The sequence below is a fragment of the Eptatretus burgeri genome, chromosome 10 (genome assembly GCF_056783735.1).
Source record: "Eptatretus burgeri isolate ZD-2024b chromosome 10, Ebu_testis_v1, whole genome shotgun sequence".
In the NCBI taxonomy this organism is placed as follows: domain Eukaryota; kingdom Metazoa; phylum Chordata; class Myxini; order Myxiniformes; family Myxinidae; genus Eptatretus; species Eptatretus burgeri.
Window position 1 is genome coordinate 22,339,004 of NC_140970.1, and position 20,088 is coordinate 22,359,091.

Sequence of the window (20,088 nt, forward strand, 5' to 3'; positions counted from 1 at the left end):
AGCATTATTTTGAACCTTGGAGATAGAGATGAGGTGGTAATCAAAGTTTTATTTAGGGGTTGGAGGAGAGGGGGCTGTAATTTGATGAGTAAAAGGTGGGTGAGCTATATGGTTTGAGTTACCAATTAAATAATGCACATTATGTGAAAACTAGTGTGCAGCACACAGCACGCATCACAAAGTTATGGCATCTCCTGGAACCACTCCTCGTTATGAAACATCATGTCCCTTTTGTTGAAATTCTATTTCTTCATGTTTTATAACTTTATTATAAACAAGCAACACTGACATTGAGGGGATGATTGGCTGTAAAATAATCTTTATCCTCATTTTATTTTCAAAGAAAACGAATAAAGAGTTGGTAAAACACATTTCGAAATTCACCACCAGCTCAGAATCACATCTCACCTATTGAACTACATACTGACCCCACAGGGGTCTATCGAAAACATATTTTTTTCCTCCAATCCAATTTGTTTCCTTGGAGTTACTTTCAGAAATACCCATTTTTCTGCATTTCTGGCGATGTCAAAAAATAAATAAATCCAAGTGCATTTAATGGGTTTAAAATTATGTAAGCAATTTTCGTTGTTGTTATTTTTATTTAAAAGTGTTTTTTCATTACAGATATTGATGAGTGTGCAATGCAGAGCCACAACTGCTCGACATATCAAACTTGCTTGAATGTTGGAGGTGGATTTCGCTGCCTCTCACTTTCCTGCCCCGTGAACTACAAAGCAATCCAGAGCCGGTGAGTTTTTCCAAGTCTGTCGCTTAGAGCCTCCAAAGCTTTGCTATATCATGAGGAAAAGGTTTTCGGAATGAGTGCCTCATAATGAGTTGAGGCATAAAACTGTTCCTGCACTAAAGGCGCTGTGTCACACCTTGACGATTTAGCCAGCAATGGCAATGTATAAAAATGTATGTAAAACGATGGCGTACACTGAAATTTTGATGTTTTTAAGTTTTGGTCGTATTCATAATGTGTTGGTCGTATGCATAACATATTAGTAATGGGCACAGAATGTTTCATTGTCTTATAGATAACTTATACCAACGAATGCTTAGCCTGTTGTCGGCGTTCACAACCTATGCCCAACGATAGTTTAACTTAGGCATAGCGCGCTGCACGTATCGCCGACGAACTCGTGGTGTAGCCTGTTAGAAACCTGCCGCACGCCGATTTAAATCATAACCGCCTGAAAATTGAAAGTGTCAACCACGCAGTCACACCTTGACGATTTAGCCAGCGTATGCCGACCTATGAAAAATTTGCCAAACCAAGCTGGCACATGTCGAATACGTTATGGGTAAGTTGTGTATACGTTAAGAGCACGCTGAAAAACGATGAAGTATGCTGTCATATTTCGTGGTACGTCTCATACGTCGTGAAATTTCAAGTATGCTTAAAATTTTACGACGTACTCGCCGTATGGCTCACACGTTCCGCTACGCTGGGAATAAGTTGTAGGCACGATATGCGATCGTTGACAAACGTCGACACAAGTTCCTTGTAAGTTACTCATAAGTCGAAACACGTCGAGGTAATGTTTAGCATACCCGAAACTTATTTTCTCCATCAAGGCACAATTTATTTTTTTCGCCTTGGCTCCATGAAGGTACGTGACGAAATATCTGAAGTTGTTTTTTTTTTGTTTTTTTTTTAGTCTATCAGGAATTTTAAAATATATTCGGACATTTGCTTTTAAGTTTCGACGTCGACGTGACAATATCCTCAAACAGAAAATATTTACAGAGGAGGAACTAAGAATAAGACATGAGCAAACTGAAGAGGCAATCGGACGTGACGTAACGGCACGTGACGAAATATCGGAAGTTATTGTTGTTTCTTGTTTTTTTACACGCTGCTAATACGCTATTATACGGTAGCTGTAAATTAGAAACACATTCAATAAGTTCTGTGGTCGTCTGGAAGACGTCAATCAAATACGTCTACATACGTCAATATGCGTTGGAGGTACGTTACACATAGGTTCAAAGCACGTTACTCATAGGTTAGAAATAAGTTTTGGGTAGGTAAGCATTACCTCGACGTGTTTCGACTTATGAGTAACTTACAAGTAACGTGCCTCGACGTGTGTCAACGCTCGCATAACGTGCCTCGACGTGTGTCAACGATCGTGTAACGTGCCTACAACATGTTACTCATAGGTTATAAATAAGTTTCGGGTACGCTAATCATTACCTCGACGTGTTTCGACTTATGAGTAACTTACAAGTAACGTGTGTCGACGTGTGTCAACGATCGCATAACGTGCCTACAACTTATGGCCAGTGTAGCAGAACATGTGAGTCATACGCTGGCATACGTCGTAAAATTTCAAGCATGCTAAAATTTGAGGACAACCGCAAAGTACAACGATGAAAGCCAGCATACTATGACGTATGGCAGTGTTTTTCAACGTGCTCTTAACGTATACAAAACTTACCCATAACGTATTCGATGTGTGCCAGCGTTATAGCCAAATTTTTCACAAGTCGGCATACGCTGGCTAAATCGTCAAGGTGTAACAGCACCTTAAGGGTGGACAAGGAGGCGTATGTGTGAGGAATCTGTGAGGGGGGGTAGAGCATCACCTGTGATCAAGTGATTCTCGTCCTGCTTACAGGGGAATTCGCGCATTGTGTTCCTCCAAGTCTGTCCCTCGGTGTACTGCAGTTAGAGTAGAAGGTGGTGGGCTCTTGACAGAGGAGTCTGAAGTGAAGGCCTGCTGGGCAGGTTACTTTGAGTGACTGTACCAGGCTGATCCAGCAGCTGTTGAGTTGGAAGGCAGGGGTGTTATTATCCCAATTTCTGACCCTCCATTCAACTGTGATCCACCTTTGTTTGTGAAAACACAGGCTGATGTGAACCAATTGAAATGGGGTAAAACTCCTGGAATTTGTGGCATCCATGCTGAACTTCTTAAAACTGGTGGAATGCTGCACTCATGTCGTTGAATGCAGTTCTGTGCTCTGCCTGGAACACAGGCATCAGCCCAACTGACTGGAAGAGGGGCTTTGTTGTCCCTCTCTGGAAAGGGAATGGTGATCGCAAGGACTGCAACAACTACCGAGGAGTAACGCTGCTCTCAGTGCTGGGCAAGGTCTTTGCTCGGATAATTCTTGATAGAGTTCACCACCATCTGCTTGAGCAACAACAACCAGAACAGTCAGGCTTTACACCAAAGAGGTCAACGATTGACCGCATACTTGCCCTTCAGGTCTTCACCGAATACAGATGAGGGTTTCAGCAGGCACTGCTTCCAGTCTATATTGATCTCTGTAAAGCGTTCTATTCAGTGAATCGGGATGCTCACTGGAGGATTCTTGGTCTTCGTGGGGTGCCACCAAAACTGATCAATCTGATGTCTGAACTATATTATGGTACTGAGGGTGCTGTGAGATGTGGTGATTCCATCTCTGACTTATTTCCAGTTGCTACTGGAGTTTGTCAGGGGTGAGTACTGTCCCCCACACTTTTCAACACTTGTCTGGACTGGAATCTGGAGAGGATGTCAGAGAGATCAAGCTGTGGTGCATCGTTTGGGAATGCAAGATCTGTGACCTTGATTTCACAGATGATGCAGTTATCTTTGCGGAGAGCCTGGATATCCTTTTGGGGGCCCTCAAGGTGCTCATTGAGGAGTCAGAGCCCCTGGGATTACGGGTTTCCTGGGTCAAAACCAAGATCCAGGCTTTCAAGGACATCATGGATGCTGCTGTCCTGTCTGTACCTATTTGTGATGAGGATGTTGAGGTCACGGAGAGATTCACTTACCTTGGCAGTGATATTCATGTCTCTGCTAGCTGTGAGCCAGAGGTCAATAGATGTCGAGGTCGGGTCTGGGGAGTCCTGGATTCACTGGATCATGGGGTGTGGGGCTGATGGTACCTGTGCAGCAGAACGAGTACCGAGTCTTCAGGTCCTTGGTGCTTCCAGTCTTGCTCTATGGATGTGAGACTTGGACTCTGACCAAGGATCTGAGATGAAGATTTAATTATTTTGGTACCAAGTATCTGTGGAGAATCCTTGGCTGTCGCTGGTCAGACCTTGTGTCCAACAAGCAGTTGCTGAGAGAGACTCAAATGAGATTTGTTGCCTGCATAGTCGGTGAGCATCAGCTGCGGCTGTATGGACATGCGGCTCATTTTTCTGGTGCTGCTCCGGCGCATGCTCCCATACCTGACCTGACCTGACCTGATGACATTTCAAAAAGTTGTGGACGTATTATGACAAAACTTGTTGGATGAGTTTGCTCAGTGACAGGAACAAGCTGATTCGATTTTGGTTCAGGTCAGCATACCTGTTAGTCAGGTCAGGTTCGATCTGTGACCTGCTACAGGTACCATGTAAACCTGTACTAACCTGTTCCATGGTCGGGTTGTCGGCGACTAAACCGTCTCCCCCACCAGGTTTTCTGGTGAGGAGGGTGTTTGGATATGGACACCCAGCAGGATTAAAAACAAAACCTGTCAAAGGGCGGAGGAGCTCCTTGTGAGCCAACGGCCATCCATATCTAGTGCCCAACTGTGTCTGCGGACGTCCTCCTGCAGTTGGGTTACTTCTTATTAGGAGGTTGGTGGCAGGATTTGCACTCCGGCCACCGTAAAACGCTTCATTCCGCAAAACGCAAAAACGCAAAAAAATCTGAAAACCCACTCCGTGGGAGTACCTCCTGTGCAGCTTCCCTTCGCAGGGCAGCTCACCGGATGACAGGATTGGGGCAAAGCCTTCGGGACCCCCAATCTTTGATAGGAGGGAAACCACGGGGTAACATCCCTGGGTCAGAATGCGGGAGAGTGTGTCGGAGTGGTGCTGAGGTGTCGTCCACCAGACGGCGGTCTCCTTGGGTTAACCTGAGGCGGTCCCTTCGGGTGGGTGCCTGGAATGTCCTATCCCTAAGAGAGGATGATCACCTGTCTCTGTTATCATCTGAGCTCAAGCATTTGGACATCGGGATTGCAGCTCTCTCTGAGGTTCAGAGACCGGATTGCGGCGAGATAATGGTGGGTGGTTACACCTACTATTGGTCTGGTCGCTCTGATGGTTACCATACCCAAGGAGTTGCTGTAGCTGTGTCCAATAAGCTGACCCCAATGATAATTGAGGTAACACCGGTCAACGAGCGTATTATGAGATTAAGGATTCGCCACTCCTTAGGTGTCATTTCCCTGGTCTCTATTTATGCTCCGACTGAGGCGAGTGATCTTACCGTGAAGGATGCATTCTACGCCACACTCGAGTCTGTGGTTGATCAGTGCCCCAGACGAGATACACTTCTAGTCTTGGGGGATTTCAATGCATCGACTGGAACTGATAGGGATGGCTATGAGGTGTGTGTTGGTCCCCATGGGTCAGGAACTATGAACCAGAATAGCACTAAGTTCCTTGACTTTGCAAGAAGTCATGGACTTAGGGTGGCTGGTTCATGGTTTCAGCGCCCGCAAGCTCATCGCTGGACTTGGTATTCCAACGCTGGCGGTGTGGCAAAGGAGATTGACCATGTCCTCATTGACGGTCGTTGGAGGATGATCCAGAACTGCAGGGTCTACCGGAGTGCTCAGTTCCTCAATACTGACCACAGGCTTGTTGTAGCAACTCTAAAGCTGCACCTTAAATCCTGGAGAATGGTACCATCCCAGCCTAGGCTGGATGTTGCCAAGCTCAGGGATGAGAGAGTAGCTGAGGAGTTTGCGAACAGGCTGAGTGGACACTTGGGGGGTCTGGGTGCTTTGGGGGGTCCTGAAGAGTTGTGGAGCACCTTCAAGACCACCGTCCTTGATGTTGCCGGTGGATGCCTTGGAGCTCACCGCAGGGCAAAGAAGAATTTTGTCTCTCAAGGGACACTGGATAGCATTGACCAGAGTCGCAGGGCCAGGCTGAATGGCAGAGCTGAGCTGTTCAGGGAGCTGAGGCGTAAAACTGTACGTGCACTGAGGGTGGACAAGGAGGCCTATGTGCGAGGAATCTGTGAGGGGGAAGAGCATCACCTGTGGACAGGTGATTCTCGTCCCGCTTACAGGGGAATTCGCGCATTACGTTCATCCAAGCCCATCCCTCGGAGCACTACAGTTCAAGCAGAGAGTGGTAGGTTCTTGACAGAGGAGTCTGAAGTGAAGGCCCGCTGGGCCGGTTACTTTGAGCGGTTGTACCAGGCTGATCCCCCAGCTGTCGAGTTGGACGTCAAGGGTGTTACAATCCCTGTTGCTGACCCTCGAATCAACTGTGGTCCACCATCGCTTGTGGAAACACGGGCTGCGGTGAACCAGTTGAAATGGGGCAAAGCTCCAGGGATCTGAGGCATCCATGCTGAACTTCTCAATGCTGGTGGAAATGCTGCACTCGTGTCGTTGCATGCAGTTTTGTGCTCTGCCTGGAACACAGGCATCATCCCAACTGACTGGAAGAGGGGCCTTGTTGTCCCTCTCTGGAAAGGGAAGGGTGATCGCCAAGACTGCAACAACTACCGAGGGGTGACGCTGCTCTCAGTGCCGGGCAAGGTCTTTGCTCGGATAATTCTTGATAGGGTTCGCCACCATCTGCTTGAGCACCAGCGTCCAGAGCAGTCAGGCTTTACACCAAAGAGGTCAACGATTGACCGTATCCTTGCACTTTGTGTCCTCACCGAACGCAGACGAGAGTTTTGGCAGGGGCTGCTTGCAGCCTATGTTGATCTCTGTAAAGCGTTCGACTCAGTGAATCGGGATGTCCTCTGGAGGATTCTTGGTCTTCGTGGGGTGCCACCGAAACTGATCGATCTGATGTCTGAACTCTACTCTGGTACTGAGAGTGCTGTGAAGTGTGGTGGTACCATCTCTGACTTATTTCCAGTTGTTACTGGAGTTCGTCAGGGATGTGTACTTTCCCCCACACTTTTCAGCACTTGTATGGACTGGATTTTTGGGAGGATGTCAGAGAGATCAAGTTGCGGTGCATCGTTTGACAATGTCAAGATCTCGGACCTTGATTTTGCAGATGATGCAGTCATCTTTGCGGAGACTTTAGACATCCTCTTGGGGGCCCTCGAGGTGCTGAATGAGGAGTCGGAGCCGTTGGGATTACGGATTTCTTGGGTCAAAACTAAGATCCAGGCTTTCGGTGACATCTTGGATGCTGCTGTCCTGTCTGTGTCTGTTTGTGGTGAGGATGTTGAGGTCGTGGATAGATTCACTTACCTTGGCAGTGATATTCATGTCTCCGCAGGTTGTGAGCCGGAGGTCAATAGACGTCTGGGTCGGGCCTGGGGAGTCATGGATTCACTGGATCATGGGGTGTGGCGCTGCCGGTACCTGTGCGGGAGGACGAAAGTCCGAGTCTTCAGGTCCTTGGTACTTCCAGTCTTGCTCTATGGGTGCGAGACTTGGACTTTGACCAAGGATCTGAGATGGAAACTTAATTCCTTTGGTACCAGATCTCTTCGGAGAATCCTTGGCTACCGCTGGTCGGATTTTGTGTCCAACGAGCGGTTGCTGAGAGAGACTCGGATGAGATTTGTTCCCTGCATAGTCCGTGAGCGTCAGCTGCGGCTGTATGGACATGTGGCTCGTTTTCCTGACGCTGATCCTGCTCACCAGATTCTCTCAGCGAGGGAGTCTCAGGAGTGGAGGAAGCCAGTGGGCCGACCATGTGCCTCATGGTTGCAGCAGGTTGACCATCATCTCAAGGAGATGGGGATGGGCCTGGCATCTGCCTGGGCGATGGCCAGACGGAGGCCCCTGGAGTACCGGCGGAAAGTGGACGCAGCGACGCGCTGTTCTGGCACATGCTCCCATACCTGACCTGACGTGAGCATATCTGGCCTATCAGTGGATACAAAACGTAAACTGTTTGGCCTGGCAGAGCTATGCGCTCCACCGAGTGCCATTCTCATTGATCCTGTGATTAAATTGGCACTGGTTGCACCATGTTGCTACTCATGATGCTGCCCTGAATTGCTTGCATTCTGTGCCATTATTGATGGCCAGCTCCATTCCATGGCGATGAAGTCATTTCCCATATTTTCAGTATAATTGTTTTCCTTCGCAGATGCTGTTCAAGCAGATCATTATGATATCAAGTCTATGCTTGGTGTTGAAGTAATACCAGATGGGGTTAACTCAGCCTGTTATCCTTCTGAGGTCGGCAAAATGAGTACCAGATTGCTCGGATGATTGAGCCATTTGAGTATCTTACGTCGGGGTGGCGACCCATCCAGGATTGTGCCTAATAGCCCAGGAGACTGCTTCGGCAGTACCAATGCTTGGGACAGAGTGTTGTCCCCATCGAAGGATATCAAGTCTCATGATATTCTGAGTCAAAAAAGTAGCTTGAAATGTATGGATAAAAGCAGCAGGATGTTTATTGGAAACAATTGAAGCTGATGTTTCAGGCATGAGTCCTAAGTCTTCACAAAATAGGTTCCCTAAGCAATTTCCCAAATCTCTCTTTTGCTCCAACGAGGGGTTAACTCCTGAAACGTTAGCTTATCCTAACTCTTCATGGTGGATACCATTCCTCAATCCACATCTTATTGTTTTCATCCATCGTTCTACACAAACCCACACTTGCCTTCACGAGCAAGATGAGTTCTTCATTCTTTTTTGAGAAATATGACTGCAAGGAAGACATTTTCATGATTGAAAGCTAAATGAACAAATTCATTTGTTAAGAACAATTGCACCACCAGTTTTCTGAAGTGTTGAGCTTTTCAACTGAGCTTGATATTTTTTTACATGGGATACGCTACCTCCTCTTGCATACACAATGCAATAAACCAATGAGATTTGAGCGAGGCTGGAAGAACTCAGCAACATTATCACAGCAAAACTCCTTCACAATGTCGTTTTTGTTTTTTTAATTGCATAGCAACAATGCTACGTTTTGGTCATAAGGTCGGTCTTAAGGGCACCGTTTATGGACGGTGTGCTGTCCATAAATGGTGCCCTTAAGACGACATGACACAAAACGAGCCTCCGCATCAGTCATACCGCGATAGTCATCGATTTATGTACAATACACCGGTACAGTACAACTTCAGGTTTAACAACGTTTCAATTTTTATATTAACTCCTTTTATCCTTTATGTTCACCTTGTCTTTTTTAGGGAAGGAAAGATTTCCTCCAGCCTTCTGCGCTGCATTCAGCAGGGTTGTGATCCAGCAGACATCTATTGCGAGGTTGATTCGGTCAAAGATATATCTCATACCACTTTGACTCTTGCATCGCAGCCCACGCTCAAAGCTCCTCTTGGTACTTTGGACTGATCTTTAACCGCAGCACCGCCATACATTCGTGGCGTGAACCCTTAGGGCTTAGACGATGGCATTATCCACATATTGGACATGCAAAATGCAATTTTGCCTTTCTTCCCCTTCTCTGTCCAACCCGGCAGAGGTCATGTACGTGCGTGTGCCACGAGTGTCTACACCTCATCTGCCCAGCCTTGATGTTGTGTTTCGAATTGTCGAAGGGAATGATAGGGCCATATTTGACATCATCAATACCAGAGAGGCAAACTTCCTTGCCGGTGAGTGCCTTTTTACGGAAGTGGACAACATGGTAAATACGAGATGAAAAGGCTTTGCTTTCCGTACAATTGAGTGTACAGTACTTGCATTTTCAGAAGAATGATTGAATAAATGCATGTCTGTAAAGCTGTAAGGAAAGCCTGTGAGGTTCATGCACGGAGCGAGCGGTGCTTTTGCTGCCATGAGGCAAGTAAATAGCTAATTCGGCCGTAAGCGCAGATTCTCTGCTTTACTTGAACTGTAACACAAACAGAGGTAGAAAGATATCACTCCACTGTGGTCAAAAACCCAACCAAAGTAGATGTCTCTATGCCCTACAGCCTTCTACCTCTGTACAAACAATTAGCTTGATTAACATTGGAACTAGATGTACATTTCTGATATATATATATATATATATATATATATATATATATATATATATATATATATATATATATATATATATTGTTGTGGTTTCCCACCCGCTCAGCGTGCGCGTGACCGCTTCTAGCCAATGTCGGCCGCTCTCGCCCACTGAACGGGCAAACCAAGTCGCAGCTTTCGGATCAATGCCGAAATCCAGCTACGGGTGTATCTTTAATCACACCGAAAATCAGCCAACTATTCTGTCCGCGCGCGACAGGGTCCAATCGCTGAATTGTCGATTTACCTAATTATGCATGCAGACAGAACGCCGGGGAATTACACCTCGACGGGACCTGCTGGGAACGAGCCGCTTAAGCAGCTCGCTCCGTTTGCGATTGCCGAGCGGATTATCGCCAAGCCCGTCGAACCCGATTCTCTTATCGGTTATTAACAACCAACTATATTCCGAACTTAATTATGGCAGTTCAATTGAGGGAAAGGACGCAACGAACGGCTCAACATTCACACAAGGACATTTATTATTATAGCACGTATGCAGGCATGCACGTATACAATTAGGCGAGGCAAACACGCATGCATTTATGCAAGGCAAAGAAAAGCAATGCAATCAACAAAAGCACGACAAGAAGAACTACAACCGTTGGTCTATTTATTATATACAATTACTTATTAACAGTTCTACTTAATGGACTCGGCGCCACAACATTCATTCAAAGAAAAACCCCAGGAAAGGCAAGGGGTAGGATTGGACCTCTTGGGTCTTTATAATTCACGGAGCCGTGGAGACCGCAAAAGGTCCGAGAGGCCGCGCTGGTTACCTTTAACCCTCATGGTGACTCGCTGGGCGCTCCTCGACGTCCCGCCCACACGGCAGCTGGCATGACCGCGGCTCGGCCCAGGCTCGTCGTGCGGCCCGGTCGATCGGGCCGAGTTGACAATGCCACAGAGGAACGAACGGGCCTTTGCTCTTTAAGAGTTGGTGCTCTCTTAAGAGCCCGCCTGTTCCTCAGCGTCGTTCGGACTGTCCCGGGGCCCGATCACCTCGGACCGTTTGCCGCTGGTTGGCGACTCCTCTTCGGCTGCACTCCAGCAACCCACAGTTCGGCACGGCACGGCAGGCTGCGCTCCAGGCTCCGCTGCGACGATCACGACTGCCTGTTCGCCATGCGACTCCTCACAGGCCGCAGACCGACTCTCCACTGACTCTCTTCAAGCGAGCTCCACGGTGAACCCAGACTTCTTTAGCTCCCCACCGACTCCAGACTTCAACTGCACTCCGACTTCAACTCCTCGCTTGGCGTCTCTGCGCGCCTTTATATGGAGTCCGTGAGGCGAGGTTTTGATCTCTCCCCTCTGACCTCTGACCCCCTGCTGGCTCCGCCCCTTTTGATCTTTTGATCCAATCGCAAGTCATGCGAAGAGAGTGGACGTTGCAGAGAACATCAGCCCCAAGCCGACGTTGTGGAAATCACCGGCCCCGGTCCTAACAAGGAACCCCTGCGCTGTCGGTGGCAATGCCGTTCGTGGGGAACTCGCTGTGGCTGGCGCAAAGATGGCGGCGCAATGGAGATGAAGGTGAGGCGATGCTGTTCGTTGTTGGTTATGTTGTGAGGAGATGTGGTTTAGATGGCGAGGAGATGTCGTTGTGGTGAAGGTGGTTGTTGTGAAGGTGGTTGTGGAGAAGATGGTTGTTGAGAAGGTGGTTGTGGAGAAGGTGGTTGTTGTGAAGGTGGTTGTTGAGATGCGGTTGGTGGTGGAGGTGGTTGTTGTGAAGCGGTTGGTCCAAAATAAAGATAGCAAAAGAAGAACACTACCTCAAAGATCACAGCCCGGTTACACGAATAAACCCTTTAAACATCAGTGGGGAAATCTAATCTGAACACACACTTATCAACATAACTGATCTCTGGGGAACCTGCATGGTGTTCTATGAATTTCCACAACCGTAACAATATATATATATATATATATATATATATATATATATATATATATATATATATATATATATATATATATATATATATATATATACATATACACATATATCTTCTTCTTCTTCTTCTTTCGGCTGCTCCCGTTTGGGGTCACCACAGCGGATCATCCATATGATCCGCATCGTGATTTGGCACATGTTTTACGCCGGATGCCCTTTCTGACGCAACCCTGGTCGCCTCTTGCGACACAGGGATCTGGTACACCTATTTTAACCGGGGTATACACCAGCCCAGTACACTGCTACTCATTTTGCCGACCTCGGAAGGATGACAGGCTGAGTCAACCCCCTGGTGTATTAATTCAGTGGCCCAACGGGGCTTGAACTCGGGACCTTTTGGATCCCAAGCCGCTGCACTAACCACTGCGCCAACACCAGGCTCGCAACAGTCTGTGTGTGTGTGTGTGTGTGTGTGTGTGTGTGTGTGTGTGTGTGTGTGTGTGTGTGTGTGTGTGTGTGTGTGTGTGTGTGTGTGTGTGTGTGTGTGTGTGTGTGTGTGTGTGTGTGTGTGTGTGTGTGTGTGTGTGTGTAAACATACATACACACCATTTAATAAACTCGGTTAACGTTTAAAGGAGGAAGAGTAGCTGTACGAGAATAAGTAAATATGAAAAAGAGTTTTTAGAAAAGGACAGGGTCACATGCATGTCCATTAAAGCAACTGATTGAAACTAGCTTTACTATCACCACCAGCGTGATCAGAGTTCCGTACCAAGGCCGATCAAGCTCCTTTGTGACCTGACTTTAGCTAATGTACAAAGCGCTTCTGCAACAGCCATCGGATCTTCAATGGTGAGGACAACGTAACAGGCTTTACCCATCTCACACCCAAGCTGCCCATTTCTCATGAAGCTCAATAAAACAGAGGGTTTCGATTAATATAGTAAAATAAGGTTACATGGATCAGGAACTTCCTTTTTTTGGAAAATTATTTTTGTAAATCACGGTATGGTTGATCAAAGTCTTGAGCCCCCAATCGGGCATCAGTCCGGCTGGGAGCTGATATTTTAAATTCTGTCCATGTGTCTATCTGTCCGTCCAGAGCCTCTACTCCAAAAGGATGACGCATGTCTTCCATATTCAGCACATGTATGCAATAGCATATGTGCATGAGACACGTCAAATGATTTCGAGATCGGTGCCAATAGTCATTGGACACACCATTTTATTTCCAAATTTTGGCCAAAATATTTATATTATGTGAAAGAATAGTTCAGTATTGTTTATGTATTTCGGAATCATTATTTATTTTTATACACTTTACCATCACCGCTGCCGCACACCAAAAACTCTCACGTTTTTGCCGTGAGGCTCACGGCGTTCTGTTGAAAGTCACGTTCTCACGTTCTCACGTTCTCGCTATAAACTCACACTTTTTTTTAATTTCTCGGCACAAAAAAATATTTCCAACATTATTGCATTGCGACTGGTTTAACTGATGTTACATCCTCGAATACTGACTTAAATCCGATTGCTTCGCATAGTTCCGCACTTCCTATATGAGACAATTGCTTCTCGTTGTTTCGCACTTCCTATATGAGAGATGGAGTATTTTTGGTCAATTATTGACGACCATTTTGATCCAATGAAATATCTTGTTACTTGTTACTGTTACTCCATTTTTCACATAAAATACTGGGAAATACAATCAATATGGTGAAATAATACATCTTAATTACAAGGATGATGAGTGTTCTAATTCCTATATAGCGTTTGATCTGTTGATGGAAATTTAATATATGTCTTGCTTGTTCATGGTGTTGGTTCATTTATTTTAGTCCATGCAGTGGACTAAATAGTAACAACATGATAGAAAAACCTATCATCTGACTGAAAAAAAAATGGATGAATTTGGCACTAGAATGCAGGAAATTGCATCTTAGACATACCAGAAAGCAAACATTTTCTTTTAAGCTCTCGCAGGAACTCGTTATTCTAATTTTACCCCATCCAGCCTACCTCATTTCATCTTGTGAAAATAGACATGCATTGATGTTAAAATACGAATCTGAAATTGAACGGTGGATTACGCATGCACCTTGCATTAAAATATCATTCATGACCTCCTATGACACTTTGTCCCGCTTCTTCATGCCTCACCTCTACTCATCCACCAAGTTTTCTCATCCTTTAAAAATACTGTATTTTGCTTTGGGAGAAAAGGGAGAAGGAAGAAAAATCTAGGCTACAAATTTTATTTTGTGCCAAGGGGAATTTGATAAAGCATTGGTGAGTTCATGCGGATACATGATGATGTCAAGAGGGATTGTTTGGAGGGGAGTTCAAATAATCATGGTCGTGTAACAATAAATGGGGGAGATAAGGAACTGGAATGACATGTTTTATACACGGTTAATTTTCAAAAAGTGTTTGTCAGTCATTAATATCATTTCAAGTATTATATTGTTTGTTTTGCCTGTTTTTTTTTTTCAGGAAAGCTGAGAATCCGACAGGCCGTCCAGGGTCCTTACGCAACACGGCTTAAAGTTGTGTTAGATTTTTATCGTGCAGGGAACCTCACTCACCGCAACGTCATTTACATACATGTGTTTGTTTCATCTTATGCCTTTTGAGAAGCTGCTTGTCCCATGAATGCCATTGTAGGGATCCTGTAAACCATGTGACAGGTGATACCCATGTTCCATGTGGCTTTGTTCTGGGTTAATGGTGCATCGTCTGTTTGAGACTTTTGTGCTGTTACATGGAACATCTCCCAACATCTGCACCAATGTAAAAATAATAACATTTGCCTGTTACTTAGTGGAGTTTGCTTGGTTGATAACAAGATTCGAATTGATTGAAAATTACACTGACGTCCACTGATGTCTTTGTCCTGCATGTGATGTATGCACAAGCTACTCCACGTCCCTTTTTTTTTGTATACCTTGTCGAGACTCGTGTGAGAGCGAACACACAACGCACAGCAAGGGGGGGCATGAGACAAGAGGGGAGGGAGTGGGAAGGACAAAACAGTGGGGAACAGAGACATTAGGAGATCTGTGGAAGGGAGAGGGATGGGACGGGGAACATGGGGAATAGAAGATGGACATTACAGGGACTTTCAGGAAGGAAAGCAGGGAATTTGAAGGAGGTGGGCTTGGGTAGATTATCGGGGGTAGAAAAGATCGAGGATTTGGATGGGTGATGATAAGAGGTGGTTGTGAACAGATGTTTTGAAGGCCTGGAGGGAAGAATGGGGATGAATAGAGTGAGGGAGTTTATTCCAAAGGCAGGAAAAAAGAGGAATGAAAGAGTGAAGGTGAGCAGTGATTCGTGATTTTGGTAGTTTTACCACAAGGGGGTTGTTGACGGACCTTGAGAGCCCTGTGGAAATGTGGTTCTGGACAAATTGCAGAGAGAGAGCAGGGGGGAGGAGCGAGGCTGGAGAGGAGACGTAGAAGACATAAAGACGACCGACCAACCTGCGGTGATTGAGTGAGAGGCCCAAAGACTCAGCCTCAGCGCGGGAGATTCCAATGATCCGAAATGCCTTGGTTTCCACAGCGTGAAGCTGAGAAAGGTGGGAGGCAGGAGCACCAGCACAGAGGGGAGAGCAGTACTCCATCAGGATGCGGACAAAAGATTTGTAAGTGGTCAGGAGCTCAGGTGGACTGAGGAAGGACTTGATTCCCAGTCAGCGACTGGCTTTAGAGGCAAGGTTAATTTGACCACTGTTAATATAACAAAGGCTCTTCTCCCAAGGGCCAAAACATCATCAGACTATGCAAGGCCTGGAACTCAATTCGCATTTCATGTAAAGGTCCAAGTAAGAATGTGTGCCATTCATTGAAATGAAATTACGGTTTGAAAAGTTGTCAGTGGGTGGTCAGGTAAGGGAATGGGTGATAGAACTGTCCTGGTAGTTAGGAACCTCGCAATGTCTCCGCTGGGCCTTTGCTGCTACTACGTATCTCATGGTGGCATCATTTTTATTGGATATACTGGCCAGCTGACTTTTTCCAACACGTATTCAAATTTAGTGGGAGTCATCAAGATACAGATGGCAAAGACATTAATTTTCACATTAATCATTATCTCACAATCCTATGAGAGTACGTTCAGGTTGCTTCAAGATAACTAAAATATTAGCGATAAGAAAAACGAGTTTGCTCTTTATTCTGAATGTGGATTTGATCCAAACATCAAATCCAGTACTATTTGTGCAACCTTCTGTGTGGGAGTGATCAACTTGACAATTCATACAGCTAAGTAACCGCAAGATGGACCAGTTATACAAAAGATAAACTTTAAGGTTATTGCACACAATTTAAATTCTCCATAAAGTACGGTGACAAGAGTTCAGGTAATAAAACGAATCTCTACATGCAGAATCCAACACAATTTTAAATACAAGTGATGGTTATCCTACAAAATAGCAAAGGTGGAAAGCAATTAATATGCATACAATAAATATTAACAAAGAATAAAAGCTGTAAATGAACATAAACAAAGAAAAAGGAAAGTAATTTTATGCCTCAACTTAAACAAAAATGTATGCAAAGTCTCGAGGTTCTTGGAAGAACAAGAACATATAACGAATCAGGACGTAACAAAATAAGACTAGAATGGCACTTGGGAAAGAGCATCCCTCTGCCAAACAATGCCTGATCCAGTATAACATATTGGGCCCAATAATTTTTTGAAATATCATGCTATATATTATTTAAAGCCCCATTCTCAATGGTGAAGAATCACTTTAAAAATAAAAAAAATTCTCATATTCGGGTGTTCACCAAATTGAATAAATTCGTCATCACACACCCAACATGTCCACCAAGTTTTGTCCAAATCCGTCCAAAACTTTTTGAGATATTGTGCTATATATCTTTTTAGCCCCATCTCTCAATGGTGAAGAAATGCTTAAAAAATTATCTGATCCGGATCAGGATCTTCACCAAAATCAAAACAGTTTGTCATTGTCACACACCCAACCTGTCCACCAAATTTAATCTGAATCCATCCACAACTTTTTGAGATATCCTACACACAAACAAACAGACAAACAAACAAATGAAAAATCGTGCTTAGCACGACACTTGGCGAATTAGTTGACCTTTCCGTGTGGTGGTCCAAGCTGTAATGTCATGGAATGTGTGGTGTTTATTTGTTCGTACATTAATAAAAATGACGCGACGTCACAAATAACAATCAGGCGCGCGTTGTCATGGTAACGGCAGCAGATTGAAAATTTTCACAACTCATTTAAAGCCACTATGTGACATTCAACAACTTATCATCGGTGCTTGTTGCCTTCATTCTGATCGTAGCAAATATTTGAAAATACCTCGGAACATTGCTTTTAAACCAGCTTTACGATCCCGTTATCAGGTTTGAAATATGTTGTAAAACAAAAGTATGTATTTTATAAGTGTGTTTTTCATGTTTTGGGTGACCCTGGCCTTGACCTTGGGTCAATTTCGATCAAACTTTGTACACATGTTAATATTACATACATAAATAGACAGAAGAAGTTTCAATATAAAAAGTGCAAAACTGTTTGAGAAATAGCCATGTGTAATTCACAAAATTACCCATTGGTTTATAATGGGTGATAATATAAAGTGATGCAGAATCCAGATCCTGATCTTGAACATCACCAAAAGTCACATATCTTTTTGCACTGTGGATTTCTATCAGCTGTTAAAATTTCATCCAAATCGGTTAAGAATTGTGACCTGTAGAACGAATAGAATTTTTTATAAAAACTTTGACGTCATACGCTTGTGAAAACTGTGTATAATTTGTACTAACATGCATTTTAAAACATTTAGATATTCCATTGACGTTTGTTTTGGCGTCAACAGGAAGTCGCTACGACTTCCGGTTACTGAGTTATGTCCAAAGATGTATTGTCCAAAATGTCCAAAAATGTCCAAAAACGTTGTGTGACGTCACGTCGTGACGTTTAGTCCGATTTAGACGGGGTTTGGAGGCGGACCGTCTCAGGTGGATTGCCTATCAGGTGTAAAAATTTAAGAACGACTGGTCCAGCCGTTTGGGCTGTCGGACAAACAAACCAACAAACGGAACAGACCAACATACTTGACAAAATCGAAGATTTCGCAAAGTAACAAACAGACAGACAGGTGAAAACATAACCCTCGTCCACTTTCTGTGGTGGAGGTAAGCAGCTTGTAGCGCTCGCCAAGCGGCTTAACACTCATACAAGCACTCCAACGAAACGGTTGATAAGGAACGGAGGGCTTGGCAAGCGGCTTGGTAACGGAACACACCCCTGGTGTTTATAATGGGATTTTGATTTGATGTTTTTCATTCGGTAAAACCAACGTGAATAAATAATAACATACAATGTAGAGAGGGTACGACAGAAACTAAACAAAAAAAATCAAAAAATATATATATAAAACACCAGAATTCCTGTCAGCCAAGGATCACCTCAGAACAACTATTTCCGGTTCACGGGATTCTCTTGAAGATTATCTTTTTTTTTAATTTTTTTTTTAGCTGTTATGGGAAAGAGCATGATATACATTTCCCGCCAATAATCGTGTTATTTTAAATAATCGTTTGGATAAGACCGCTAAACAACAACTACAATGGTGGCAAGGCGGTGTATTGCTGCTCAGACTTTGGTCATCGTCGGCAACACGTTTCCTTCATACTATAAATGAGTTCGGGTTGATGCAAACTCTGTGAAATGAGAACGTTTTGAGGTTTTTTTCTTTTTTAAGTTGTCAGAACAAACAAACATGGCGGGCGTCCGACTACCCGAATTGAATGAATTGCTGTCTGTGGACGGGACTCTACAAAAGCTTGGTCCTCGGACGTTGGAAGCGGTTGTCGAGCTCACTCGCGTCTTCAGGCAACCTGAGAACAGGTGAGTTCGTATGAAACTAACTTCACGGATGAGCCGACATCGCAGCGACGTGGTTGCTAGGCCGCAGACGGCTGCACACCCACCCAGGTGTGACAGGTATACCCGCTCGGTGTTTGGCTTTCCAGGTGAACAGGAATGTTATAAGATGCATACCTCGGTGCGCTGGGAACCGGTGTAAAGGGTCTTGAGGATCGGAGTGATGTGATCAAACCGACGAGCCCGGCAGCCATATGCTGAATCCGTTATACTGCTATTCGGGCTTGAGGGGAAGAGGCAGGTGAGCCTCCGAACAGGTGACCTCAGGACGGGATTGACCCAAGCGTGATGTGCTGGGCAAGAGTCCAAGTTCTCTGGCACCTTCGATTTAAGTCGTTGTGAGTGGATATTTGGAAAATGTTGCGCAGATTTTATAAATACAAAGGGGTCTTCAAAAGGTCTTCGGTCTTCAAAAGGTTTGGTCTTCAAAAGGCCGAAGGGGGTCTCGGCACTCGAAAGGGTGAAAAAGTACATTTCAATGGTACATAAATAATTAAATAATAGACGTACGTAATTAATAGACAAAAGCCATGACACACACACACACACACACACACACACACACACACACACACACACACACACACACACACACACACACACACACACGTTTGGCCAAAAGTGACACCTGCGTTGGAAACCGTGGAAACGTCGATCTGGTGCTGATTGGCACGTTGGAGGCATTCTGAGAGACCATTGACCGGCATTTCGATCTTGGTAGCTCAATGAGTTTTGAGAATGTTCGTGCAAATCGATGTTTTGATTTGGAGTTTCGTCAGAGAGCACATCATCAGTGTCGGCTTAAGGAGTCTACTTCGATACCCGTGCAGTTCCATGAGCTCAGCCGTGCCCTTTTGGGCTACGACGGTTGAGTTATAACCAGAAGAGCTATGTCGTTGTCAATGAGGTTGTTTATTCGTATGCAGCTTGTGACTGCTTGACTGTCATTTTCTGGGAGCACAGCGATGCTACAGTGCCCCCTGTTACCAGTAAGCTGGTACTCATTTTGCCGACCTCAGAAAGATAATCGACTGAGTCAACTGACCTGGTGTTAATTTAACGACATACAGGCTCAAACTCAAGATCCTAAGATCTTAAGCCGGCCACCTTAACCGTTAAGCCAACCTCAGGCTTATATCATGGGGTGACATCCACATTTCGGTTGGATGGCCAATCTGTGTCCAGGAATGTGGAATCTCTCCATAAAGGGTGAGACTTGCAGGTTGCCAGGAAAAAGGTGTTAGAGCCATTCAGATATGAGAAGGAGGAAGTAATTTTGACCATCATGCTTATTGCTTCCACTTCCTAATGTCTATTTTCTTCATTTCACATGTTCACT

The 20,088-nt window shown here is 45.0% G+C and overlaps 2 protein-coding genes across 3 annotated transcripts in view; both read left to right on the forward strand.

The window, feature by feature from the left end:
• Positions 1-14,698, forward strand: part of LOC147018071 (fibulin-1-like) — a 105,446-nt gene extending 90,748 nt beyond the window's left edge. For both annotated transcript variants that reach the window (XM_085897386.1, XM_085897387.1), the window contains 4 exons: positions 628-751; positions 9,087-9,232; positions 9,375-9,509; positions 14,309-14,698. In XM_085897386.1, coding sequence (XP_085753512.1) covers positions 628-751; positions 9,087-9,232; positions 9,375-9,509; positions 14,309-14,448 — 545 coding nt within the window. In that variant the 3' untranslated portion in view covers positions 14,449-14,698. The remainder of the gene's footprint in view (positions 1-627; positions 752-9,086; positions 9,233-9,374; positions 9,510-14,308) is intronic.
• Positions 14,699-18,372: 3,674 nt separating this feature from the next.
• ATXN10 (ataxin 10) overlaps positions 18,373-20,088 on the forward strand; it is a 95,378-nt gene continuing 93,662 nt past the window's right edge. The window contains exon 1 of the mRNA XM_085897388.1: positions 18,373-18,713. Within this exon, the coding sequence (XP_085753514.1) occupies positions 18,586-18,713 (128 nt within the window). The 5' untranslated portion in view covers positions 18,373-18,585. The remainder of the gene's footprint in view (positions 18,714-20,088) is intronic.